Source organism: Arabidopsis thaliana, assembly GCF_000001735.4.
Source record: "Arabidopsis thaliana chromosome 1 sequence".
Lineage (NCBI taxonomy): Eukaryota > Viridiplantae > Streptophyta > Magnoliopsida > Brassicales > Brassicaceae > Arabidopsis > Arabidopsis thaliana.
In genome coordinates, this window is record NC_003070.9 from 17,758,955 (window position 1) to 17,785,274 (window position 26,320).

General features: G+C 36.3%; 7 protein-coding genes, 2 long non-coding RNA genes and 2 other non-coding genes across 13 annotated transcripts; 7 read left to right on the top strand and 4 right to left on the bottom strand.

The window, feature by feature from the left end:
* Nucleotides 1-1,187: 1,187 nt before the first annotated feature.
* AT1G48095 (nucleic acid-binding/zinc ion-binding protein) lies at nt 1,188-3,044 on the top strand (the record flags this gene model as incomplete). The annotated part of the gene is made up of 4 exons (NM_103705.1): nt 1,188-1,245; nt 1,331-1,940; nt 2,422-2,497; nt 2,877-3,044. 4 exons carry the CDS (start codon nt 1,188-1,190, stop codon nt 3,042-3,044), a joined length of 912 nt encoding a protein of 303 aa, NP_175243.1.
* A 753-nt stretch (nt 3,045-3,797) lies between these two features.
* AT1G09565 lies at nt 3,798-4,172 on the top strand. Its single transcript, NR_143502.1, has one exon. It is a non-coding gene; the product is annotated as an uncharacterized misc_RNA (transcript).
* AT1G07467 lies at nt 3,876-4,416 on the top strand. The gene has a single exon (NR_139251.1). It is a non-coding gene; the product is annotated as an other RNA (long non-coding RNA).
* A 159-nt stretch (nt 4,417-4,575) lies between these two features.
* On the top strand, nt 4,576-5,081 carry AT1G09585. Its single transcript, NR_143503.1, has one exon. It is a non-coding gene; the product is annotated as an uncharacterized misc_RNA (transcript).
* Nucleotides 5,082-7,783: 2,702 nt separating this feature from the next.
* AT1G48100 (Pectin lyase-like superfamily protein) lies at nt 7,784-10,997 on the top strand. The gene is made up of 6 exons (NM_103706.4): nt 7,784-8,386; nt 8,575-8,742; nt 8,937-8,981; nt 9,074-9,281; nt 9,389-9,470; nt 10,167-10,997. Exons 1-6 carry the CDS (start codon nt 7,967-7,969, stop codon nt 10,669-10,671), a joined length of 1,428 nt encoding a protein of 475 aa, NP_175244.1. The 5' UTR covers nt 7,784-7,966; the 3' UTR covers nt 10,672-10,997.
* On the bottom strand, nt 10,082-10,883 carry AT1G07477. The gene has a single exon (NR_139252.1). It is a non-coding gene; the product is annotated as an other RNA (long non-coding RNA).
* ECT7 (evolutionarily conserved C-terminal region 7) lies at nt 10,984-14,564 on the bottom strand. Of its 2 annotated transcripts, NM_103707.5 has the most exons (7): nt 14,331-14,564; nt 13,765-13,904; nt 13,611-13,684; nt 13,056-13,514; nt 12,324-12,836; nt 12,033-12,245; nt 10,984-11,957 (listed from the first exon to the last, which is right to left on the bottom strand). In NM_103707.5, the coding sequence occupies exons 2-7, from the start codon at nt 13,850-13,852 to the stop codon at nt 11,385-11,387; spliced, it is 1,920 nt and encodes a 639-aa protein (NP_175245.1). In that variant the 5' UTR covers nt 13,853-13,904; nt 14,331-14,564; the 3' UTR covers nt 10,984-11,384. The 2 variants fall into 2 exon arrangements, with proteins under 2 accessions (NP_175245.1, NP_001117446.1); NM_001123974.1 differs by having other exon boundaries at nt 13,765-14,539.
* A 108-nt stretch (nt 14,565-14,672) lies between these two features.
* On the bottom strand, nt 14,673-21,152 carry AT1G48120 (serine/threonine-protein phosphatase 7 long form-like protein). Its single transcript, NM_103708.4, has 12 exons — nt 20,974-21,152; nt 20,563-20,670; nt 19,715-20,472; nt 19,540-19,627; nt 18,707-19,141; nt 18,476-18,626; nt 17,774-18,357; nt 17,102-17,629; nt 16,770-16,904; nt 16,490-16,597; nt 15,252-16,411; nt 14,673-14,996 (listed from the first exon to the last, which is right to left on the bottom strand). The coding sequence occupies exons 2-11, from the start codon at nt 20,668-20,670 to the stop codon at nt 15,284-15,286; spliced, it is 4,023 nt and encodes a 1,340-aa protein (NP_175246.2). The 5' UTR covers nt 20,974-21,152; the 3' UTR covers nt 14,673-14,996; nt 15,252-15,283.
* A 322-nt stretch (nt 21,153-21,474) lies between these two features.
* On the top strand, nt 21,475-22,773 carry PER1 (1-cysteine peroxiredoxin 1). Its single transcript, NM_103709.4, has 4 exons — nt 21,475-21,773; nt 21,862-22,010; nt 22,100-22,228; nt 22,292-22,773. The coding sequence occupies exons 1-4, from the start codon at nt 21,656-21,658 to the stop codon at nt 22,544-22,546; spliced, it is 651 nt and encodes a 216-aa protein (NP_175247.1). The 5' UTR covers nt 21,475-21,655; the 3' UTR covers nt 22,547-22,773.
* Nucleotides 22,774-23,033: 260 nt separating this feature from the next.
* On the top strand, nt 23,034-25,257 carry DPMS3 (dolichol-phosphate mannosyltransferase-like protein). Of its 2 annotated transcripts, none has more exons than NM_103710.3 (4): nt 23,034-23,204; nt 24,443-24,549; nt 24,647-24,754; nt 24,901-25,257. In NM_103710.3, the coding sequence occupies exons 2-4, from the start codon at nt 24,448-24,450 to the stop codon at nt 24,958-24,960; spliced, it is 270 nt and encodes an 89-aa protein (NP_564521.1). In that variant the 5' UTR covers nt 23,034-23,204; nt 24,443-24,447; the 3' UTR covers nt 24,961-25,257. The 2 variants fall into 2 exon arrangements, with proteins under 2 accessions (NP_564521.1, NP_001185168.1); NM_001198239.1 differs by having other exon boundaries at nt 23,077-23,204; nt 24,911-25,130.
* A 295-nt stretch (nt 25,258-25,552) lies between these two features.
* Nucleotides 25,553-25,959, bottom strand: AT1G48145 (plant mobile domain protein; the record flags this gene model as incomplete). Its single annotated transcript, NM_148567.1, has 2 exons — nt 25,553-25,858; nt 25,912-25,959. The coding sequence occupies 2 exons, from the start codon at nt 25,957-25,959 to the stop codon at nt 25,553-25,555; spliced, it is 354 nt and encodes a 117-aa protein (NP_683408.1).
* Between the last annotated feature and the right edge of the window lie 361 nt (nt 25,960-26,320).

Below are 26,320 nucleotides of genomic sequence, written 5' to 3' on the forward strand. Positions count from 1 at the left end.
AGCATATAAGACCAACATTATTGGTGGTATCTTACCCAAATCTTAGGGTAAGATTTGTGAAAAAAAAGGTTTTATATAAGCCTAAAAGCTCTTATATAAGAGTTCTTTTTCACAAATCTTAACCTAAAAACATCTTCAATGGTAGTTTTTAAGCCTAAGTCTCTTAAACAAAATTAAAGTATAAGTATAGATAAATAATATTTTTAATTATGGGTCTCTTAAATTTGGTGAAACCAAGACCAATTATCTCTTAACTAAGAGACAATTGCCTAGGTTTCATCAAAGTTAAGAGACTTATGAATATTTAAATCATATAATTTTTTTGTTCTTTGTTAAGAAACTTGTTTAAACCCCCCCCCCCCCCCCCCCCCCCCATTAAAGGTGCTCTAAGAATTTGGCTAAGATAGCACAAATAATGATGCTCTAAGAAAACTCTTTAGTCTTATTACACTTCACTTACAATGGTAAATACCTCGGTTCTCATGATACAAACATCCTTAAAAATCTTTGGAGCTGAGTCAGCTGACAAACAATAAGAACTCAACAAATTGATGACCTAATAGCTTCTTCTTTTTGTGCAAACCTAACAGCTAATACACAAAGAAAGTTTTTTGAAGTTTCATAACTTGATATCCAAAAATCAATACTCAAATCATAAGGCTACATTCAAATTTCAAAGCTACAAAATCAGCTTAATTTATAGTAACCACATACAAGTTTTTTTTCTCTTTTATGAAACATAAGTCATAACATAACTATAAAAAAAAAGAGTTGAATTAAACTAAAACTAAGTGATGTTATTTTAAATTACTTATTTATAAATGAAGTAAATATATATTCCCTACGTATTAAAAAGATTGATTTTCTAAGGGGTTTTTTCTATCAAAAAGATTGATTTTCTGTATACTTTTTTATAATAAATGTTATAAAATTATGAATTTCAAGAATCATTAATTGAGAATTTTAAAATTTGATGAACTACTATTGGTTAATAATTATGAGAAATAGTTTAACATAACAAATATTGCATGAGGACTCTAACTGAGTTAATGTGAGCTAACTCTAGCTATACTACAAATGCCTACTTAGATTTTATGGGTGCAAAACCAAGAGAGAAAAATATGCTTGCAGCTAATATAAACCAAAATAAGTAATATTTTAACAATTTTCTGTCTTTCCTCCCTCTAATGAGTGATTTTGAGAATATAGTATTACCCAGTTCTTGCGACTCACAAGTCACAGCTTGTATTATCATGGTTCTTACGGATTAGGGCCGTCGGCCTTTCTAGGATATTCTTTATTATTTTCCTTATTTATAAGGGTTAATAAGGGCCTGTTCTTGAACTGGATTTTAATCAAGACACTTCCACTTATGTTGCCTTTATCCGTGTTAAGATCAGACTTGTATTCACTGACCGCCTTCGGTTTTTTCGGAGAGTTCGTTTTGAATCTAGAGAAGGTGCTATGATTGGGTTTGAGTATGAGAAGCTTCGAAGGATATGTACTAATTGTTGTCGTATCACTCATCACGTAAACAACTGTCCCTTTCTTAATGCACCTGTGATTCATGATGATGAGGTGGAGGTACTTGATGTACCTGTTTGGGAGGAAGGTGCTGCTTCTAACACTATCACTGATCAAACTCATATGACTAGCTCAGACAGTTCAGACATCTCCTCTGCATCACTGATATCACAGCCTCTTCCTCCAGCATCTTTAGCTTCTCATGAACCTCACTTAGTTGCTGGATCTGAGGCTTCCAGACTTGTTAATCCAAGACCTATACCTCAGAATCACTTTTCTAGCTCTTCTTCTGACTTCAAGGGCAAAGGAAAAGCGAAAATGGAGATTGGTGAATGCTCTAAACGTAAAAAGGATAAGCAAGTTGTTGATGATGCACTTCGCAACGTTAGGCAATGTCGCAAGGATCAGGGGATTAGGTTTTATCCTGTGTCAGACCAACCCCCATAGATCTATCTTAGTTTAACAAAGAACTCAAGAGTTTAACTTACCCTTAAACTCTTGAGATGGTTTCTTTTTGGGGTAAGTAATGCTTTCAGTTTCTTAGGAATACCTGCTCCTTTTACAGTTTTTCTTTGTGGCTGGAGGGGATTCTTTTTGGTGCCACAATGAAGCTTTCTAGTAGATCGTTACAACACAGTGGACTAGATTCACTGTTTGCTTATGCTCAATGCATTTTTGGATACTTTTACTTCTAAGATGAAAATGACTGAAGGTGGTGAACAAGATGCAACCATACTACTTGTCTCTCTGTACTATGTAACTTGTCTGCCTCTCCACCTTGGTTTCTCCAAATTTTGGATGTTGCAGTTGCTTGTTATATATAACAAATACTTTTTGGAAAAAAAACAAAAAGGGTTAATAAATTTATGGTGGAGTTTTTATCCACTGTTATGGCAGGATCATGATCTTGCAAATTAATTTAGATATTGAGCTGGCGAGTTTTGTCCGGACAGCTGGGGCAGTTGCCTCCCATGTAAGTGTTTCTAAAGTGTGATCTGAATGAGTATCTAAGGGTGGTTATTGATAGATATAGAAAGTCAATAGATTAGCAATGTATATATATATATTTCATAATTATTATATGACCGTTGTAACAATCCTTTATGGAATACTCTCTATGACCGTCAGTTATACCTTAGCTTTTAATATTTTAAATGTTTCAAATAATTGAAGCTTTGTGTGCCAAGACCTGAGCATCTTGGATATGTTGATTCGATATCAATAACGAAAATTGATGGTGTGACATTAAGTAGAAGTCATTTTCTATCCTTTAAGTTAATATATTTTGTCTTTCATTGACAATATATGAAGAAAAAATCTGTTTTTTTGCTATGTCAAGGTCATGATTGCAGAAAATGATGAAGTTGCTAACACCATTCTCCACCGTTGTTTTGCGTAGAAGCAAATATAGCATCCTGGATGATCTTGAAGGATACATTACCAGTGGAGTTTATACATACAAGGTAACAATATCTACTAAATTAAAGATTTGTTTTTCTCTCTATTTTCACTTGTTTTAAATATATTTTATTTATCTTGACATCTATTAGGTGTAGTTTAATGATTGTAATACTTTGAATGAAGAAATGTCAAAATTCTGTTTCAACTTTGTCATTAATCTTTGGGAAATGGAAATTACGGAATGAACGTAAATAGTTGTTTTGTTTCTAAAATATCGGAAATGATTTATCGTTATGCGGTTTGCAGATTGAAATTCGTAACCTTAATCTTATTTGGATCATTAGTCTGTTATCTCTAAATAGACAATAAACACATAAATGAGAATTTGCTATTGTTCTTAATAAGTAGCCCAAGATTTTTTTTACAAAGGCAGCTCCTTAGAAGGTTGGGAATTTGGCGGCTATGACAAGAAGGTTTTTGAGTCCGACTGTGTAGTGAGTTTTGTAAATGACTGAAATGTTGTGGGTCGAGATCCGACTTTTGCAAAATTTTATAAATTTGTAACTTTAATAAGCAAAAATACATCGTTTTAAGCTATGTCATCAAACACGTATCAGCTCACTTAGCAAAAATAACGGTTGAATAACACAACGACTCTGAATTATGCTCTAAATATAAAGTTTGGATATGAATTCAAATTTTTTTCTGGTTTAGGTATGATTTTTTTTTGTAGTTTTAATCTTTTATCTATCAATTTCGTGTGCATGGTATTAAGCTTATTGGAGTATGAAAAATAAGAAAATAAACACAAAACTCTCTTATTAATTTTTCTTGAAATTTAATCATAAAAAAAATGTAAATAACTCATGGAAAAACTCTCTCCATTGGAGGTGATCTTAGTACGTAAGAAGCAAATAGCTAAACATCCACGAAGCAGACAAGAACATTCGGGTTTCTTTCAATGTCTTGCGTGAACATTGTCGTCAAGCCGTCCAAATCACAATAAAAATAATGAATCTTGTTATTAATTACTGAGCATCGAATCAAATCTCAACGTTATGAATAGATCATTAACCTAAAAATCCACCAACCCGTGACGCCTCTCTGAAACAACATTCACACGCCCGTGAGTTTTAAGAACCATGCACACGTGGCGATCCAACATCTTCCCAATTTTATTTTATGTCATATACAATCTCTAATTCTCTATGTTATATAGAGTTTTTCGTAAACTATAATATACGTCCATGACATTTGAGCTATCATAGATCTAGTAAATTTATAAACTATACGCAACAACTTTCTACTTTTATTCACAACGTTTGGTGGCTCGGAAATAAAGGCCATTTGATCGTCATTCGGTGATTATCTTGTTATATGATCCATTGGTTCTTAATGCTTCTAATGGTCAAGTATGTAATTTAAAAAAAATGTAAACAAAAGGATAATGTTAGTCGTGGTTTACCGTCCAGTCGTCCACACAACAACATTTCTATCTTTAAACTCCAATAAACACAAAACCACCATCGTTATTAATAGCCAAATTAATGCCATAACCATACATATGTAAGACTCAAAATGCGTACGAAATGGTCGAAGCCATCATCGTTGCTATATATTATTAGCTTTATGTTTTGTAGCAGAAAATATGGTTACCAGCAAAACATTTATAAGAGAAAGAAAACAATGTGTATAATTTTTACGTGCTGTCACAAAGGCACATAAATGTACACACAAAAAGTTTGATGTAACTTGGAAGATCTTTCACAGTTTGCGGCATTTAGATTTCGAACAAACACGTGTCGCGATTTGGAGATACTTCCACGTGGAATTAAGTTGAGCCACAAGCCATCATCACTCAACAATCCTTTTTAGTAATAAGTGTTAAGCACGACCCGTGAGAGATACATGTGACATATACAGACGAAAAAATAAAAAGACCGATCAAAGCTTTAAATTTTGTTTCTCCTTCTAATCAAATGACTAAATAACTTTTGGGAATAATGGCTTCGACCATTTTTCTGTTTTTTTAAGTAGGACGACATATGTTTATGTCGAAATGGTCGATTATAGATATACATTTGTCAAGACAATATAATTATACATTTGAGAGGAAATCGATCACTTACTAGAGTTTATACAAAGAATCGATTAGTGGGGGTTTTTGAGTGCAAAATTATAGTTATTCGTATAAAAGTATTATTGTGCTTTCTTCTTGACATTGTAGGGAGGTGATCACAGACATATCATTCAAAAAATAACAAGAAGAAAACTCGGATTTCTATAGTCTTTGATATTAGTCGCGTTTATGCATAAATTTTTTGATTATCACAAAAAAAATTACGGAAAATAATGGAAATTTATATACCATGTATATGGTCATGGACCGGAAAAAAAAAGGAGGGGAGAAGGAAAGTTTAGAATAAAAACAGTTAATTAACGGACAAACTACTTTGTACGTTTGAAGAATAATGTCGCTGTCTACGTATTTATATCATGATTACATCCACTACGAAAATTCTAATCTTTATACATGAATTGGTGAATATGTTGTATATACATGTTTTTGATGATTCTAGCCGACATTAAAGGATTTTTTAATAAAAAAAATAGAGAATTAAGACAGCTCGTTAGAAGCAATAAGAACCAATGGATCATTTCCGGAGCCCGCCCAACTTTTTCCTATCCGGCTTCAACATCCACAAGAAATATATTCAACTACAATACAACAAAGTGTCACGAGATTTGTCTATTTCCAATCTTTTGCTTCTCAATTATTTATTTCACTTTGCTATATAATCTATAAAACTATGAAAACGCTTTACATTATTTCATAAAATTATGTTTTTCTTTTCTATCTCATGCGTCGGCATAGTTAGTGTTACAAAAAGTACAATTTTAAGCAATTTTAAGAAGAAAAAAGAGGGTGGAAAGCTATACAAATCATTTGTGTTACTGTTTTGGATTAGAATCGATCAATCGCTGTCGTCACAAGATCAGTCATTTGATCTTTCTAGGTTTGATCTTGAATAGAATTGAAAATTCTATATATCGATACATGATTTATGAGTTTGTCAAGGCATCTTTAAATAAATATTCGACGAGTTTATAATCAATATATGTATATGTAAATGGAGCTGAAGACCTTGCACCAATAATTTGTTTTCAGAAGACATTACGAAATAAACAAAATAAATTTTTCTTTACTATAATAATTTTTAAATGAATTTAAATATGAAATATTAATATCATTTATATAACTATTCATCTAGATATATTTCAATCCGAATATTAGAATTTCAGTATTTAACCAGAAAACAAACAAAAATAAGAATGATATATTTATTGTTGACACTAACAACTTTAAACATGCGTGGCCTACAAAATTTAAGTCGGCCATGTAAATAAACATGATCGGTGACGTCATCGTGTTCTGAACAATAGAAGTACGACGAAGAAAGAGGATGAACAAAGCGACATTTAACAGTGGCGCACACACGCATCAAGAATCTAAACGCAAGAGATTTCAAATCAATCTTTCAACATTATATTTCGTGTTCTAATCATTTCGTACATGTAATAATATCTATTGGTTTCTTAATATCCCTTATCGTTAGCATCATAATTTATAGGTCGTCAACAATATCATGAACTATTAAAATATTATGTTAAACAAAATAAGAAAATAAAATTAAGAAGGCGTGTTTTTGAGAAATGAAAAATGGTTCTTACCTAAAAGTTTTTAGATTAATTCTCTCTTTATAAAAACCTTTCTAATATTTAAATATTATTTTGTCTATCAAAATTGTTTAAAATTTTATGTAAGAGACCGTTAATAAAGATGGTCTATATCAAAATTAGGATTACCATATAAGTTAACGTAGCAAAATGTCAGACAAACAAAAAGTTGACGTCGCGGTATTTTTGCATGGGGATCGGAAACGAGTAAACAAGGGTTACTAATGAACCTTGTATTGACTTTGCTTAATTAGCTTGGAGACTAAGAGGACTTTGTAACTAGCGTCAATAAGATGCTGATAAATTTGGATTTTATAACATAGGAAACATGAGATTTCTTGGAACATATGCGAGAGGCGAGATAATAGTGCCAAATATAACGATATATACCTACCGTGGTAATGTGTCTCTCTCTTCCACCATTTATAAATATCATAAATCTCATATATTACTCAAAAACAAATCCCGTCAAAACTAAACACAACTTAGATAAACATTTAGTAAATAACAAACTCTAATTAATTTAATGTCAAAAATAATAATTAAGATCACTCAAATATTTTTTCTGAATATTAAGAGGTCATGGATTAAATTCCGTAATTTTTTCAGACCCGAAACCACATGACATAATATTAATTTAGTCTCAAACACTCTTATTGTATGTTGAAAGTTAACATAAGATAAAATGAATAAAATCTCAAATCTGATTACTTAAATACATCTATTAAAAAAAATTTTAGGTATTTGAATTATGTTTGAAAATTAAATATGATTAAGTCATAGTTCACCATATAATCTATACTAGTACTATAGATTGATGTATAAAAGAACAAAAAGTCAAGAATTTTCTCGATACACAAGAAGGTAATTAAGATGAAAATCTGCAAAACCTTAAAAAGATTTGTTTTATTATGTTTTTTGCACTGATTTTCAAAAATGTTATCACTTGACCATTCAGAATTCATATAAGCATATCAATCCAAACATTAGTCAAATTTTCGACATAGATGAAAAACATTATAAGTTTCTATCTTTTAAAAAAATCAAATGGAGAAAAAGACAAGTCGTAAAAACATTAGAATATTTGTAAAACCAAGAAGTCTCTTAAAAAGCCTCATGCCCAAAACACACACATAGATAGAACTCCATAACCAACAGAAAATAAACACGTGTCGTCTCCACAAACTTCAAACTCTATTGTCTCTCTGTTCTTCTTGTTTGCTATAAAACACACTCAAAACTCCTCTAACTCTCTCAAAATTCTCTTTCTCTTTCTCCATTTCTCTCTTCTCAAAGCTAAACAATGCGCAGACTCAGTGGCATTCTCGTGATTTACATAATCTCCACTGTCCTCTTTGGACATTTCACCAACGTGGCACGAGCAAGATATCATTACCACAAGGGCCGTCACGGCGTAACGCATCCTCTTCCTCCTCCTCCTCCTCCTCCTCTTGAAACGGCCAATCCACCTGATCAAGTCCCTTCCGACCCGTACCCGAGTCCAGACCCGGCTCCGGGAGATTCTGACTCAGGATGCGTCTTTGACGTTACGTCGTTTGGAGCAGTGGGTGATGGGTCATGCGACGATACGGCAGCATTTCAAGATGCATGGAAAGCCGCTTGTGCTGTCGAATCCGGCGTCGTTTTGGCACCTGAAGGCGGCGTTTTCAAAATCACCTCCACTATTTTTTCCGGTCCATGTAAACCGGGTCTTGTATTTCAGGTGAGTCAAACAAAAATGCTTCTTTTCTTTTAACAGTAACAGGCTTATAACAAAAAGTAAACAAAATTAAAATTTCAAAAGAAAAAGCATAGCATTAATGATAATAATATTTTACAAAAATCTGCAATTATTTAAAGTAACAATAATATTTATTAATTATTTATTACATGTATTTTGGGAATGTGAAGTTGGACGGAGTGTTGATGCCACCGGACGGACCAGAGGAATGGCCAGAGAAAGACAATAAAAACCAGTGGTTGGTTTTTTACCGCCTCGACGGTTTCACGTTTTCAGGCAAAGGCACCGTCGAAGGCAATGGTCAAAAATGGTGGGATCTACCTTGCAAGCCCCACAGGGTAACTATTTACTTATAACTTTTACACTAGAGATTTGCTGATTATTAATTAATTCATAAGTCGTGGTCGTGACAAATAGAACATCACGACAAACCATACTAGCTACTATGCTCCCTAAATAGTTTTACTTGTAAAAACCAAAAAAATGTTGTCAAATAAAATAACTGGGATTGTGTGTTTTATTATCTTTTCAGGGTCCAGACGGATCATCATCGTCCGGACCATGTGCAAGTCCGACTGTAAGTCTACTTAAACCGAACCAAATCATTAAATTAGACCGGTTTTATTTGGTTTAGTACTAACCTTTTTTTTTGTTTCTTTTGATTTATAGATGATTAGGTTTTTCATGAGCAACAATATAGAGGTTAAAGGATTAAGAATCCAAAACAGTCCACAATTTCACATGAAATTCGACGGATGTCAAGGAGTGTTAATAAACGAAATCCAAATATCGTCACCAAAACTAAGTCCAAACACAGATGGTATCCATCTCGGAAACACAAGATCTGTTGGCATTTACAATTCTGTCGTTAGCAACGGTACTGTTTTTTGTTTTATTTACTAAACTTTTTTGTATCATGAATAATGCGTATATTGGTAGTGTATGTGTTATAACTTTGGTTAAGAATGTTATTAATTAACACAGGGGACGATTGCATATCGATTGGAACTGGCTGCTCAGATGTTGACATTCAAGGTGTCACTTGTGGCCCTAGTCACGGGATCAGGTTTCTCTCTTTTCATTTCTTTCCTCATCTTTTTCTTCTTTTGTTACAAAAAATCTTTAAAATGTTATTTTTTCCCGAATTGATTCCATTACGATGTCTGTGTGTTTTACATGGATCACGGATGTTAGCTGAATGATCCATCCACCCGAAATTGAGCTTTGGAAATTGGAACTACTTGACAAAAAAATATCGAACTTGGTGCTGGATTTAAGTAAAGTTACTCATATTCATAAATATTATTTTCGAACTTGAATAAATATGTCTATGCAAAATTATAAGAACATACCAAAAAAAATATTCTAATTTGGCTGGTATCTCATATACCAATATTTTAATATCGTAGGTCTATCTTAAATTACGAGTTTAATTTAGGTATAAAACTCAAGATTGAATGATTTTTAATATTGGAAAATATCAACTATTATTTTTTTTTGTGGCTAAATAAAATATCATTTTCGAATTTATACAAAATATATAAATAAAAAAAGCTAAGAAAATTTGTTGTATTTTTCTAAAAAGCTAATTACGCGTATGATTTAGGTATAAAATTGAAAATTGAAGTTCTTTTAGCTGAGTTTTTATTTTATTTTAAGAAAACTATATTTTTCTCGTACATTTTGTTTAGTCGTATATCGCTTTCAAAACGCGATTTGAATTCTAACCGCTAAAAACCTCTTAAAATGTCTAAAAACGCAGCATTGGGAGCTTAGGCGTGCACAATTCACAAGCCTGCGTTTCAAACATAACAGTGAGAAACACCGTGATTCGCGATTCCGATAACGGCCTCCGAGTCAAAACATGGCAAGGCGGTACCGGATCAGTATCAAATCTCCTCTTCGAAAACATCCAAATGGAGAACGTTCTCAATTGCATAATCGTCGATCAATACTATTGCCAATCCAAAGATTGCCGTAACGAAACATCGGCGGTTAAAGTATTCGACGTCGAGTATCGGAACATTAAAGGTACTTACGACGTTAGAAGTCCACCGATTCATTTCGCTTGTAGCGATACCGTCGCGTGTACGAATATAACGATGTCGGAGGTTGAGTTATTGCCGGAAGAAGGTGAGCTTGTTGATGATCCGTTTTGTTGGAATGCTTATGGGAAACAAGAGACGTTGACGATTCCGCCGATTGATTGTTTGCTTGATGGATCTCCGGTGGTGGAGGAAGCATATGATTCGAATTATGGTTGTTGAATTTGAATCTCTCCGGTGAATTTGGATGGTTGGAAATGTGCCACGTGGATGGATAAGATTTGAACTATTTTTAGTTGTTGTATGTATATTGGGCCATCCCTTGTAGGGCCTTTTAGTGGAAGCCTTATTTGTGCGATGAGATTTTAAAGCATTTTAGATCGATGCCTGTCTCTATGGGCTTATTATTTGTCCATTATATATTTTTATCTGTCTACTCTATTAGTTAGATCTTTTTATTAGTACTTTCTTTTGGATTGGTTTCATATGATTCTGTTACTTCATAATACGACAAAGTAAAGGTAGGAAGAAAAAAAGACTCAAAATTCAATTTGAAACTCTTTGAGTTGGGAGGAACAAACAACCAAACAGAACACAGACAGAATTTTACAATAAGGAAAGAAAAAAACGGAAGTAAGAAAAAACACAATAAGTGAACAGCACATGAAATTCCGATCAAAATGCTCAGAGTACAGCTCTCTCAAGGACATCCAAAATAACCGAAACGCAACCACTAACCGCAAACCTCAACCCTCAACAATTCTCTTTTTGGCGTTTGATCGAATCACGGATTATCAAGTCAAGACTCATCTATACAAACAGAACCCTCTCTTCATACCACATTGGCTTGTATGATGAAGCAGGATCAACTTTAGACTTTAGAGAGAAGAATAAATGTAAGGAAACAGAGAATAAACCAAACCCGTGGGGGTGGTTTACTTCTGAAGTGACTTGGGGTCCAGAGGAATAGTACCGACTGTTAAGATTGCAGGAGACCCGGTAACTTTGAAAGAGTCATTTTTATCCGAGAGAGAAGCATCAACCACTTCAGAGGGGTCTGTCTTCTTGAGAGAGCCAGAGGAGTTCGGTTTAGACTTGGCTTGACTCTTCTGGTTCAGGTGAGAAACAGTAGTCGGGTTAGAGTCTGTACCACTCGGGTCAATGGTGAGTGAGCTGATCTTCTTCTGAGTGGAAGAAGTATCTTCTTCATTACCTTCTTTTACAGTGGTCTCCTCATTCCCCTCTGACTTTGAAGGAAGCTCCTCGGTTTTTGCAGAGATTACTGAAGGTTTCTTGAAGGATTCCAAGGGGGTTTTCTTGTTTCTATCAGAGAGATCTGGCCTGGGTAATGGTAAATCGTTAAGAAAGGTCCTGTACGGCAGCCTGGTTCTCTCATCCTGCATGACTCTCTGTCGGCTTTCGTAGTACACAAAATCATCTAGCAATGAAGTCCTTTCCATATGATCTTTAAATATTTTTAGCACTTCCAGACCTTGTTTCAGCATTATCTGCAGAAGAAAATGATATATTAGCAAATTCTGAATGTGAAAATCTTCAAAGCGTGGTCTAGTAGGAAAATTAACCTCTTGTGTGTCTCGACTGTTGGTGACCGGCTTATTCTCATTGTTCTGTAGTATGATGTGCCTGAAATAGCTATTGGGAACATCTTTTATGATGTGCCATTTGACGGGAAAGCTTCCACTCCATTTGTCTTGCTGCCAAAAATCCATGTCTTTATCAAAAGAAACTGGACCAGTCATCTCAGCCATGCCACAGAACAAACCACTGGCATTAACCTAAAAAGAAAAGCAATGCATCAGAATAAGCTTAACACAAACAAGCTAGCATGTAAAAAGAGAGAAGGAAAAACTCACAGAAAAGAACAAGAATATCGGGCATTCACAAGACTTCTCGGTGGCTATTCTCTGAGCATCTTCATACGCACTCTGCAATTTCTTGTTCCCATGCAAAGTTGATGACCAAACATTGTATTTGATGCTCTTGTGAACGTCATCTTCACTATACGATTTAATCACAAAAAACTTGGCATTGCTGTAATCGATTCGGAGATCCTCTTTATTATACTGAGAAGGATTGATCACAATATTTCCCTCGGCATCAGCATTTCCAGCTTTTGTTGTATAAGCTTTAACAATAAGTTGATTTCCCAATGCTCTCGATCTTCGACCTCGATTTTGTTCACGGACTGTATCAGGAATTATATTTGCATGGCCACCATACAGCTTGGGCCGAATATTGTTATTGTTTGTTGCAATTTTTGAAAAATCATTAAGTTGAGGTGGAGCAATGTCTAATTGCCTAAAAGACGATACTCTGCTACTGGAAACCACGTCAACAGGTTGAGCACTGACGGAGGTAACTCTTCCCTGCAAAGATGATTACACAAGTCCAGAGTCAAAATCAGAATGATATCTGTGGCTGTAGTGATCAACAAACTACAGTACTCCTAGAACTACACAGGTAAGCATATCAATGTCTGAAATTAGAATCACAATCATTCCGCTAATCTTTTTCTAACTCATCAACTTCGTATCACCAATATCCAAAATAAAGTAAAACCAGACATTAGTAATACGAAATTATACCTGGCGAGCTTGTCCTGATGATGAAGTAGAATCACTCTTGTCCATTTCTGACTGTCTGCTTTGTCCAGAATTAGGCCTTGGTTTCTCCGAGATCTTGCCCAAAGAGTTCCCTGCAGGAAGTTTCGGATCATTCCTTTGGAGTCCGGCAGTAGCGGTGCCACTTCTCTGCCTTGACCCTCTCCCATCAGATCGACCCCTATTAGCTGAACCAGTCTCAACCAAAGAGTTTGTAGAGCTATTCGAGACAATCTCAGGTTGAATTGCATATGGAACAAAAGTAGGCGACGTTGCAACACTCTGGTAAGGAGGAATAGAGTAAAATTGTTGAGGAGCAACAAAAGCAGAATCAACGCCAATTGAAGCGCCAGGTATGTAAGGATTGAATGGATTATAAGGAGACTGTGCATATCCATAACTAGGTGTATAGCATATATAGGGAGAATTTTCATTCTGCCCACCCTGGAGAAACAAAAAAAGGATATCATGTCAACAAATACAAAATGTATAAGAACAAATCAACGATTAATGAGAAGTCTTTATGTCCGAGATTAGTACTGTGTATTGGACTTCTGAACCATCTACACCAAAAAACATCTGATGGTTCTCCCAATCACCGGGTGACTCATAACCTGAAACTTAAGAAAATTAGAGAACTTGTCGCATTAAGGCCGAGAGTATAATTGATACAAGGAATCCAAGTTATAATTACCTGTACAGTAATAGCCATAACTGGCATCAACGGGGTAATACATGCCCTGGTCAACAACAAAATCAGGGGCTGCCTCGGAGGTATACATTGCTTTAACTTATCAAAGAAAATCTTTGTAACAATGGAGTTTGAATAAACACCTGAAATTAACATAAGAACGAACATGAGAAATTTGTGAAGATTGTTTTGAAGAAATAATATCAAACTTAAACAAATAAGCTACAGCAGTAGGATACAACGATTAATCTCCTTGGAAAATTATATCAGAAGAATAAAAAAGATTCACAGATTCTTTTGCAATACAGAAACGTCCCCAACTATTCTCAAAATCCCAATCGAATCGACACTGAAATTCACGTGAAACGATAAAGGAGCCATGAAACCAGCCCAGAAAAACTTAAAAGAAGATGCAAAATCACGAGAAAAATAAGTTCTTTATGACACCAAATCAAATCCTAAAACATTGAAATTTCACACGAAGATGAAGCTAATTGCTTGAAATAATTCGAACGCAAAGACGAATTCAGAATAAAATGACGAGTAGAAGTAGCAGAAATCAAATTTACCAGAAATTTGGGATAATCACGACATGCTTAGCCTACGAAGTTCTTCAAATTAAGAAGAAGAGTCAACAAGGCTTATGACGAGAGGGCTTAGAAGTATAAGTTGGGAGAAAAAAAACCTCTAGCAGAATCGAAACCCTAACCCTAGATTGAGAAGAGGGGTTGAAGAGAGAGAGAGAGATTCGACAAAATAAAAAAAATGAAGAAAACCTGAAGACGCGCAAAGGCAGATTCTTCTTTAGCTTAGGATGCAAAAACGCTGCGTTTTCAACGAGTGAATCTAGTTATTGACTTATCGTGTGGCAAAGTCGATTATACCCTTTTCGTTTTGACCCAACCCACGAATTTGCCTCTCCGTTGGATTAGTTATGGTTTTGTTTGTTTACCGTTTACAAATTTTATTTTTCAATGATGAAAGACAAACACACTGTAATTCTTAATACTTTCAATTCTTTTTTACAAAAGTACCACTAAACTACATAAACTTTGATTGAGAAAAGTAAAATTCAAGAGAAGGGGAATAATGTTTACACCATCTCCCTACTGATCTAAGCTTAAATTAGCAAACCGGATCCGGTTGGATTTGAACCAGCTAGACTATTATGACCACTGTCCACTGTACATTGTCTTTAAGGACACATCCAAAGCCATGTAGCTGTTCATCATCATCTGCAAAATCAATTAAGAGATCACTCAGACGTGTGAGATAAAAGAGCTGGGATCTGTGTATCAATCATATGTAATAGTAAGTCTTGTTCATGGCAAGAAGATGCGTGTTTTTGAAATGAAATGTTGCAGAACTCGTAAAACCAGAATTAACTAACCACAGAACCACCAAAGTTGAAAAACAGTCATTAACACCGTGTTATAAACAGATAGTGAGGCTTGCCTAGACACCGTGTTCAGAAGAGAGATTATAATTACCTCAGCCGGAAAGAAGACAGTGGAACAAGATTTCATGAGTCCATATCTCCTGGAACTGATTGTGACTTGTCAAGAGAACCTTTGTTCTTTGAATCGACAGAATCATTGACCTTCTGTTGGGGATCTTCATTAGATTCAATCATGTGTTTTTTGTCAGATGACTTACGCTTAGAATATGTAACCAGTTTAATTACTCTCTCTGGCTTATCTGCAGACTCTCCATAACCTTTATCATGAGAAGGTTTTGTAAGATTTGTAAACTTGTCATGAGCCACCACTGGCTTGCTGGTTAGACATTTCGATGAACTGCTACAGTCTGCATTAACCCCACCATTCACAGTCTCAAGATCAGAATCAGCAACGCAGCTAGTATTATGTCTGAACTTCATGGTAGAATCATCAATATCTTCACTGGGCTCTGAATAATTAAGTTTGCTAGTCGAAGGTTCCAAGTTCTCAGCACCATCGGTGGCTATGTCTCTATTACCGTCTGTCATACATTCAGCTGCATCGTTCCCTGTGATTTCAGTTACCACTCTATCCAGTTTCTCATCATATGTAATTTCTAATTCCACTGCAGCATCACCAGTGGTGCTACAGTCATCTATGCTTATTCTGCCAACACAAGCCTCTTCTGCAGCTTTTTCGGTCCTAGATTCTGTAGAATTTCCAGAATCAGGCACATACAGATCACAACCTGGCTGCGGTTCCAGATTAATAGCTTCAGGAGTGTTAGATTTTAGCTTTGCATCAGTTCCGATAGCTTCATATGTACCTCTTGTTCTGCTGCAAGACTCCGGTTTTCCAACTGTATCAGATAAATCTTTACTAATCTCTGCAGTTTCGGAATGGTCAGCTTCTTTAGAACCATTTTCAGTCTTATCTGAAAAATCAACCATATCTCTATCACCAGATGCTGGAGTTCCAAAAGCTGCAACTTCATCAGTTATAGATTCTGAGTACTTGGAATCAACATCATCTTTTTCATCAACTTCCATCTGTTCAGAGAGATCCATGGACTTATATTCCACATTTTCAGAAGATATTAAATTATCTTTGTCATCAGGCACTGAGGATGGTGAATCAACAGAATTCGTAATATTGTGTACTAAATTACTGGGTGGATGAATCAGGCGTCTAAAGTCGTAGTACGCCTCAGCCTGCAGATGTCAGAACATATTAAGAATAAACTAAAAGATATTAAAATTAGGACTCTCGTAATTAAATTGTAGTACTACCTTTGGCCTCGGAGATACTGCTTCAAGCGGTTGAAATTTAAGCTCCTCACATTCAGGGATTTGTAATATTATGTAGGCTGCTTTGTTGTTGTGTCTCTCCTCTGTATCCTGCATACGAGACAACAGGTACTCAGGTTTGTGTTGAGGCTCAAACACAAGTTACAACATCTACAAGATATAAGAAATCCTGCCAGCGAGTAACCATTTTTGTTGAACCGCAAGAGCTTACTACAACAGGTGGAAGTGAAGATAGCCAATACAAATATCCAATAGAGCATACCTGAAACTGAGGATGATCAGGAGCACTGAACAAAGTTATAAGCCCTTCATGGTCTTCTGCATATCCTCCATTCATTGGTGCAAGGTCATCTCGTTTTGCCCTTTCGTCAGGGGCTCCCTTCCCTCTGATGATCCACTGCCATACAAAGAGATAACATCATGAAGCTGAAGGAGTAACAGACATACCTCACAAATATACAAAAAAGAACGAAATTGTTCTGATTATATCCTAATGCATTTGATTGATTGCACACTCAAATCTTCTATCAAATTCTCAATGCTTCTAGGTACAATATTTTTGACAATTTATTATCACAAACTAATCAATCTAACCTTTAAATTATTGTCTTGTAGAAACTTTGCGGTGCAATCAGGACCCCACAACAAACCGATACCTCTCTCTTTGTTAAGAAAGAGGCCGGTGTCTTTCGATGGATCTGACCAAAGAATGTCACCAGGAATCAAATTTGAACCTTCAGTAGGAGGATCTATAACACGTCTTTTCACTTTGGATAAATCCTTCAACGAGCCAAGAGGCAAGGACTCAGATCTATCTTCAGTGTCAAGGACAGTATTATCCGTTTGCTTTTTCTGAGTTCGCTTGCGTTTTCTGTTCCGTTCTTGCTTGTCTGAAAGAAAGCTTGATACATCACGGAAAAGACCTCCATGAGCTGTATATACCTTTCCAGCAATTACAGAAGCCAAAGGGAGTAACTGGAAGCACTCCAAGCACTTCTTGTAGACAGCTGCTCCTTTATCTCCATACTTGGTTAATACTTCATTTTTAAATCCATACATTGATGTACAACTTTCACTCTCGTGACTGCCACGTAGAAGATACACTCTTGCCGGTAGAAGAACCTAGCAGAAAAATGAAGGTCCTACAATTAAAATATGCTGCGGCATGATTTAATTTAGCAGCATTAAAGTAGAGTATGTGTCTGCGTCCTAAGCTCCACTGACACGATATCAGTACTACACACATCAAAAGGCTAATAAGCTTACCTTCCATGATAATAGAAGCAAGAAAGTTTCTAAACCCCATGCTCCTATGTCTACATAATTCCCATTGAACACATAGAACCGATCACCATCCGGGAATCCAGCATCCTGCATAAGGTACAGCAAATCATGTAGCTGCCCATGTAGATCTCCAACCACAACGACCTCTGCTTTCTCACTGTCTATCCTAACGCAGTTTGGCTCTTTTTTCAGGATTTTGGAAGCAAAGAGAACCAGCTCATCCAAGACATTAAAAGGCAGAACACTTGAAAATTCACAAGGTGGGAGATTCTTAGACGACCAATCAAACACCAACATTACTTCACAAACCCAGCTGAAAGTAAGTTTCCCTCCCGACGGCCAGAAAAGAGGTTTCTGGGAAACTGATGATAAAGACTGCTCACATCCTATATCCTGAACAGGTGGCATCAGTTCCAACGGTTCTGCTGCAAGACCATCATCTATCTCCATGTCATTCAATGGTAAGCATACCATTTCTCCACCCATCGGCTTTTGGGGTATTATTGTAGGTGTAGGTTGAGGTAACATCAAAAATGGTTCTGGAGTTGGAGCTTGAGCAACGGAGCCTATAACAAAGGAATTTCTTAAGTTAAAAGATAAGTCTCGACAAAACTTGAAAGTTTAAGTCACTAAGAAAAGGAATTGTAGCCTAAAACTATTCTGATGGTTCTTATGGAATCCTACCATTAGATAACGAGCCTAAAGGCGCATTGAGTTGAAGGGCGCCTGCACACATATCAACGATATCTTGTAATGTTTGCCTCGCGGAGCCAACAGTAAGTTCCTCCTCAAGTGAAGCCCTAGATCGAGCATGAATGGCTGCAACCCTCTGAACCTGTAATTTTTATATTGGGTAATGAGATTTAAGTAAGCTGAAAAACCATAGAAGTTTTGATGTTGGACATAATAACTTACAAGCACTTGGAAAGCAAAACCAGTGGGTAGAAATTGTCCGGGGCGCCTCTCGTTCATAGGACTAATAATTCTTCTAGTAATTCTGCGGTACCACTCCATATAAGGATCATTATAGTCCATTGGGCTACACTCTGGCTCACCGGATACAACAGATGACACACGTGCCTCCCACAATCCAATATGTCGACTATGACGTGCTGACCAGTCATATTCTGATTTGCCTCTTTTGTCAATAGCATGAAGAGCTTTTTCATTATCACAAGGTGCTGGTATTGTTTGGTGAAGACCAAACTGTCTAAGTACCCGATCAGGACGATGCCACTCAACCACATCAAAACAAATCAGTGGTGCAACAGTTCGCCATATGTTCTCACCACTAACACATATCAGAGGAATCTTTGCTAGAAGATCTGGAGTGTAAGGCTGCCATATAACCTATATCCACATCATAAAAGAAATTCACACGTCGTTTACCGTATCAGAGATCTGTTGATAAAATATTCATGGGTGTATGGAAAATAAAGAAGTTTTGCCTGATAAGTGATAATCTACGACTTCTGGAAACTAGTATTACAAAACCATTTTGGATATCCCATCACTACACACTATCTTAGCTATAAGTGCTATAAGAGACCAGTACTTACACTGTAAGTGTTTCTTAATTAAGTATCGGTCACAGTGAGGTTACAAAATACATTTCTATTACTGAAAAGATTAAGTCCTTGAATGACAAACAAAAGTTGTCTAGATTAGGAGTTGGTCTGTAATTCTTCCTCTGCTATCCTAAACTGAACGGTCAAAGCTCGGTCATCTACGCCATTATTTTATTATACCTGCTCATCTTTCTGCTGGTCAAACTGGTCCCTGTAAAAGTCCAGTCCTCCACGAGGATTCTCTTTATGACTCAGAGAAGCCCTCCACCTAGATTTCAAGCAGTTTCATAAGCAAACCATAATTGAAATTGAACTTGTAAAAACAAACTGAACCAATATGACAAATATCAATTACCTACAGCCTAATGGATCTGGTAAAGGACCATCTATGCCATCCATATAAGAAGCACCAACATCTTTAAGTCTTCCTGGACGACCAACATGCAGTCGTTCCCATGCCCATAACTGCAGCAGAACAAGAGGGCCACATATGGTAGAAACAGTCCTCTTACTTGCCCGGCACAACTCTCTGTAGAGAAGTGCTAGAGTAGCACTACCCCAGCTAAGCTTAGCCACTTCATCAAAGTCCCTTAGCAGAGGGAGAAACGTCAAAGCCACATCATGTTTAGACTTATCTCCATAAAGAAAACCACTCATCAAAGCTAATACAAAAGCTCTAGTGTGACACTTCAACGTCACTTCATCAGGATCAGCAGGTAAATTCCGAAAATTCTCACGCAGCCACGCTAAGGACACATGAGAACCATGAAGATCCTTGGGACCTGGCCTATGACCAAGCAAATCCTCACATAAATCAGCCCAGTTGTATTTTGTACTACCAGTTACTGCAGGTCCATCGACACGTAGACCCAACAAAATATTCACATCTTGTAAAGTCACAGTGATCTCTCCAGCAGGAAGATGAAAAGTATGCGTTTCGGGTCTCCATCTCTCCACCAAAGCTGTTATCAGAGCATAATCAAGTTGTATAAAGGCAACCTTGTAAACTCCATATAGACCAAACTCTATCAACTTTTGACACACGAGAGGATCCAGAGGCCAATCTCGCATCCCCAATAACTTGTGCCGACATGTCAGTTCACGAGGAGGAACCTGAATGTGAAGTATAACGGTAAAAAGGAAATAATTAAAACAACGGAAGCAAAACAAGAAACAAGATGAAATGAGAAACTAGTAACACACCTCATCTTCCCATATAGCAGCTGATCTATGCTCATGTTGCCACACCAATATAGATTGATCAACTGGACCAGGATCCAAATCAAAGTTTAATAGACTTTGCACCTCCATCTATATAATATATCACAGGACAATAAACACAATGATCAGTGATTATACAACATCAAAGAAAACTTGTAATTCTGGGAATATAACTGAGAAATGAGAATTAAAGATTCATAATTTGAACACAAGAAATCCTAAACTGGTACGAAAGAAAAATTGCTCAACAAAAAAATCAAGCTAATTACTCGTATACAAAGACACGAAGAACTAATACAAGAAACAAGAAACAACAAACCACAAAGAGATTGAACCAATCCAAATTCGACAACATAAACCAAGTGTGTGGGTGATTGGAATCAGAGGACGTACCAAAGAAAAGCGTCCGTGATCAACAAAAACCAAAAAGAGACGTTTGAAATAAACCAGAGGAAGACGAAGAATAATTAAGCAAAGAGAAGCGTTAAGCGGGAGCGAGAAAGGAAACGAGAGAAAGAGAGAGCTTCCAGATCCGACAGAAGTTTTCGGCTTCTTCTTTTTCGTTTAAGAACTTCTGATCCTCCTAGGTCTGTCCGAAGAACTAATCTTTTTGAGGTAACGACGCCGTTTTTCTCAAAACATGGGCCCATTAACCATAGTCTCGGCCCAAACGAAACTTAATACGACAATGTTTGGGTGTAAACGCAAAGATTTTGTCGATTATCACAAGTAAAAAAATAAATACAAACACTTGAGTCTCTCTAGACATCGTGCGTCGCCTTAGCTTTAAGTTTTTTCTCGAAACAAAAGAGTTATTTTATTTGAACTTTGAAGATTATACGAAGACACGTGGCGTGAACCCAATTCATAACAACGCCACGCTATACTCTTTTGCATGCACCTCAATTTGAACATCATCAAGTCTCTCTCTCTCTTTTTCTGACTTTGATCCACGAACCTAACCAGCTTGCGATCTCTATTTAATCGGTCCTCGACGCAACTTCAACTTCTACTACATCCATTCACATCAAATCAATACAGAAAGTTTTTTCTATATATAAATATAAAAGGTAAAATGCCAGGGATCACACTAGGAGACACGGTGCCGAACCTAGAAGTGGAGACGACACATGACAAGTTCAAACTTCATGACTACTTCGCCAATTCTTGGACCGTCCTCTTCTCTCATCCCGGTATATATGTTAATATATAGATCTTGAGTTCTTGACTTCTGTTGCAATTCCTTTTTTGTTTTCTTGATTTTTGTTGACGGTCACACAGGGGATTTCACACCCGTGTGCACCACGGAGCTTGGTGCGATGGCCAAATACGCTCATGAGTTCGATAAGAGAGGCGTGAAGCTCCTTGGTCTGTCTTGTGACGATGTACAGTCACACAAAGACTGGATCAAAGATATTGAAGCCTTTAATGTATAATTTAAATCTCATGCATGCATATACCAGACTAGCTAGAGATCATATTTTGGTTTTGATTAATTTGTTACATATGTATGATATAGCACGGAAGCAAGGTGAATTACCCGATAATCGCTGACCCGAACAAAGAGATCATTCCTCAGCTTAACATGATTGATCCAATTGAGAACGGACCGTCTCGTGCCCTTCATATTGTTGGTCCTGACAGTAAGGTAATAATTTCATATATTATTGCATGTATGATTTTATTGGTTAATTGGATTTGTGATATATAGATAAAATTGAGCTTCTTGTATCCGTCGACCACGGGACGTAACATGGACGAAGTATTGAGGGCTTTAGACTCGTTGTTGATGGCGTCCAAGCACAATAACAAGATCGCCACTCCGGTTAACTGGAAGCCAGATCAACCGGTTGTGATTTCGCCTGCTGTGTCGGACGAGGAAGCCAAAAAGATGTTCCCACAGGGTTTCAAGACCGCCGATCTTCCGTCAAAGAAAGGCTATCTGCGTCACACAGAGGTCTCTTGAAAAGATAATAACAAAAGCCTACTATATAACGTACATGCAAGTATTGTATGATATTAATGTTTTTACGTACGTGTAAACAAAAATAATTACGTTTGTAACGTATGGTGATGATGTGGTGCACTAGGTGTAGGCCTTGTATTAATAAAAAGAAGTTTGTTCTATATAGAGTGGTTTAGTACGACGATTTATTTACTAGTCGGATTGGAATAGAGAACCGAATTCTTCAATCCTTGCTTTTGATCAAGAATTGAAACCGAATCAAATGTAAAAGTTGATATATTTGAAAAACGTATTGAGCTTATGAAAATGCTAATACTCTCATCTGTATGGAAAAGTGACTTTAAAACCGAACTTAAAAGTGACAAAAGGGGAATATCGCATCAAACCGAATGAAACCGATATGAAACCGCATCAAACCGATATAGCGTGAACCAAAATGTGGATTAATGACATTTAGACCGGAGGAACATAAGTGGGGACTATACGGCATCGTTTTAGTGTATAAGTGAATTCGCATATTCACGAGTTCCCCGTATTCACCGGTTGTTATATCGTCGATTCATCGTCGTCGACGGCGAGTACTTGTGACCTCCACACCCAGATTAATCTTCTATAACTGATTTTATCGCTTAGACGATCACGATCTCATCGATTAACTGTGAGTATAATCGATTCCTCCTCTTTATTTTGTGTGTTGTATCGATTTACGATAATTTTTTGGAGGAACATCTCCTTTCGGATCGGTTTTGTTGGGAATTTATATTTCTTTGCCATGGTTTTATCTTGATTTGGTGATTTACCTTGTGTTTGTTCTGGTGTACTATTTAGCTAATTTAGTATAAGCTTTCAGATGATTCTAGGAAACTTTTGTGCTACTGTTTTCGGTTTTTGGTGATAGAACTATGTAGTTTTAAGGAACCATATAAAAATTTCGTCTAGAAATGTTTCTATGGTTACTGATCAGTCATCAGTGGTAGCGATATGAAATTGGAATCCTGTTTTTTGTTACACGGTTCGATTCAGATGCTTTCGATTCAAATCCTGTTTAAGCAGCTCAGGTTCTTTAGAATTCTTGTTTTTTAAATGCTTCTTGCCTGAATGTAAGGGATTTTTTTTGCTATTGCTTTGGTTCCTGTGATTGTTTTTCTTACCTCCTCTGATGTTACATGATCAGCATTTGTGAATTTGGATTCTTGGAAGCTAACACAATTCTTAGGATTAAGTTTCGTATGGTCTGAGACTTTGAGTTCTTGACGTTTGGTCTGAGGAACTGTTGGAACTCATTGATTTTGTATCGGTTCTGTAGCTTCAGTTCGGACTTGATCATCTCAGGAATTGGAAATTGTTTTTTTTTGATGTTACAATATTTCGGAGTCAGATAATTTTCAATTTCTTATTTTGTTTATCCCAGTCAGAGGTCATTGTCGAAAAAGTACGGATTGATCTGGATATAGCATGATGGTTTGAGTTGTATAAACTGGGTTACTGAGCTGTTCAGATTGTGCTAGATTCTAGTTTTACTTTGATGTTTGGAAATTATGTGCGCGTCTTTGTGTTAGTGAACATTACACACTGAAACATGAAAATCCATTTGCTTTGTTGAGACTCCATCTAGTTACAACTGATAGCTATTATTGGTATATTTCTTATGGTTTGAGCTTGTGATCAATTTTGGTGGGGTAAATGGGATGTTAATATTGCTCTTGAGGAATATATGTGTTGATCATGACAACTACGAAATTGTGAATAGTTCATTGATTTACTAGATTTTGTTTATTAGGCTCGCTGAGTGATTTCTTTTACATGCTCTACAACTTCTTGGAGAATGCTGTGATCGTCTATGCATTTCTATTCGCAGCTAACTTAAACTCTTTTACATAATTTTTTACTTTAAAGGACAAATGAAGCATATAGTAAAGATCTTGAGCCTGTTGGTGGCTATCTCTGCCTTCTGGATTGGTCTTTTGCAGGCTGCAATTATTCCTCGAAGCCATACATGGTTGGTGAGTAACAAACAATTTTGTCCTCTTTTTTGGTTTCTTGCTTTTTTGAAATTAGGATTCTGTTCTGATTTGGTATTATTGCCGGTCTGTCTTACAGCTACCGATCTACTTTGTTGTATCCCTCGGATGCTATGGCCTATTAATGGTTGGAGTCGGGCTCATGCAGTTTCCTACTTGCCCCCAAGAAGCAGTTCTGCTGCAGAAGGTACTTTTGAGACTAGCTCTTTGTTTGCCATAGTCGGCCTTGTTCTTATTTTTCATCCTGCTCTATACGGATTCGTGTTATCTAATGTTGACATCCTTCAATATTTTTGCTAATTTAGTGTCTTTTATCTGTTTCTTTGGTTGCAGGATATTGCAGAGGCTAAGGACTTCTTCAAGCACAAAGGGGTAGATGTTGGATCGAATTGACACAAAGGCTTTTATCAGACCATTCATCAGAGATATTTTTCGTTATTGACAAAAGACTTAACTGTACTGTTTGGAATTTTTGAATTTAACAGTGTCACTGAGGTAAAACGCAAAAGCTTCGTATGCATCCAAAAGTAATCGCAAAAGTATAACAAATATTCCAAATTGCAGAAACTTATTAGTAACAATAGAAGCATTTACATTTTCTTGTGGTGAATTACCATAAAGCTTTGGCCTTTGTGTCTAGTAAGTTCTCCAGGTATGCAAAAGAGATCGCATCAACAGATTGAATCAGGCTATCCTCTGTACGAAAACTCTGATATGCAACACACCAAGAAGGTATTAAGTCGCTCATAACTGAGTAGGTTTCAAAAGATACAAATGAAACATTTGGAACCAAACCAGTTTTTAAAAGATACTAAGCAGGAAAATCAAAAGACACTGAACCAAAAAGATCATAAAGATATGACTTTGATATTCAACTTGCATTTGCCTTCTCCTTTCTTTATCTGTCCACAACAACACCTAATTCAAACCAGCTGCTTTTCTGTGTGTTTATGGCTCTCCTTTCGTTCAACCATGCCACAGTTCTTTATGCCTTAAGAATACGCTCCTCTATCGACAATGCTAGCACATTCAGCTCTTGAAATCTCTTATCAGTCTTGTCATTGTTATCAACATCACCTTCACCAAAATCATTGTTTCCCTTTTCAGAGTACTGCTCATTGGATTTCATAGTTTCTTCACTTCTGATGCTATCATCATGAAGCAAACAACAATCCTGTCCCTCATTTCCATCCCCTACAGCGATGTGAATGTTTGACTCATCAGATGACTTCAGAACCTTATGCTTATATGCTTTTCTTGTTTCATCTCCATTCGTGCATCCAGAAGCAAACTTTTTATGAGGGCTAGATTTTTTTTGTTGTTGTCTGCCTTTAATGCTAGCACCTTCTCATGCATTGATCCTTCCATCAGCATCTTCCTTCTCTGCTTCATTACATCAAACACTTTGGTTCGAGCTTGAGCTCTCCTCTGCTGACCCTTCAACAACTTTGTTGGAGCTTTTTTTTTGTGTTTGATCTTTTCTTCTTACTGTTTATGGTTGTTTGTCTGATATTGTTGTTGTTGTTTTGGTTAAGGAGGATGTGGGTGCTTGTGTTGTATTACTCTCCAAGTACGATCCTGTTTTTCTTCTTCTTTTCTCTTCTCTCATGCATAATCTGATTCTGAATTTATAGTGTTTGTGTTGATATTTGATGATAACAGTTGTGATTAGATGCAATAATCTTGATGATCTTAATGAAAATGTTTGTTTGGTAAAAATTAAAAAAATTAAGTTTGACCGAGTCACATGATA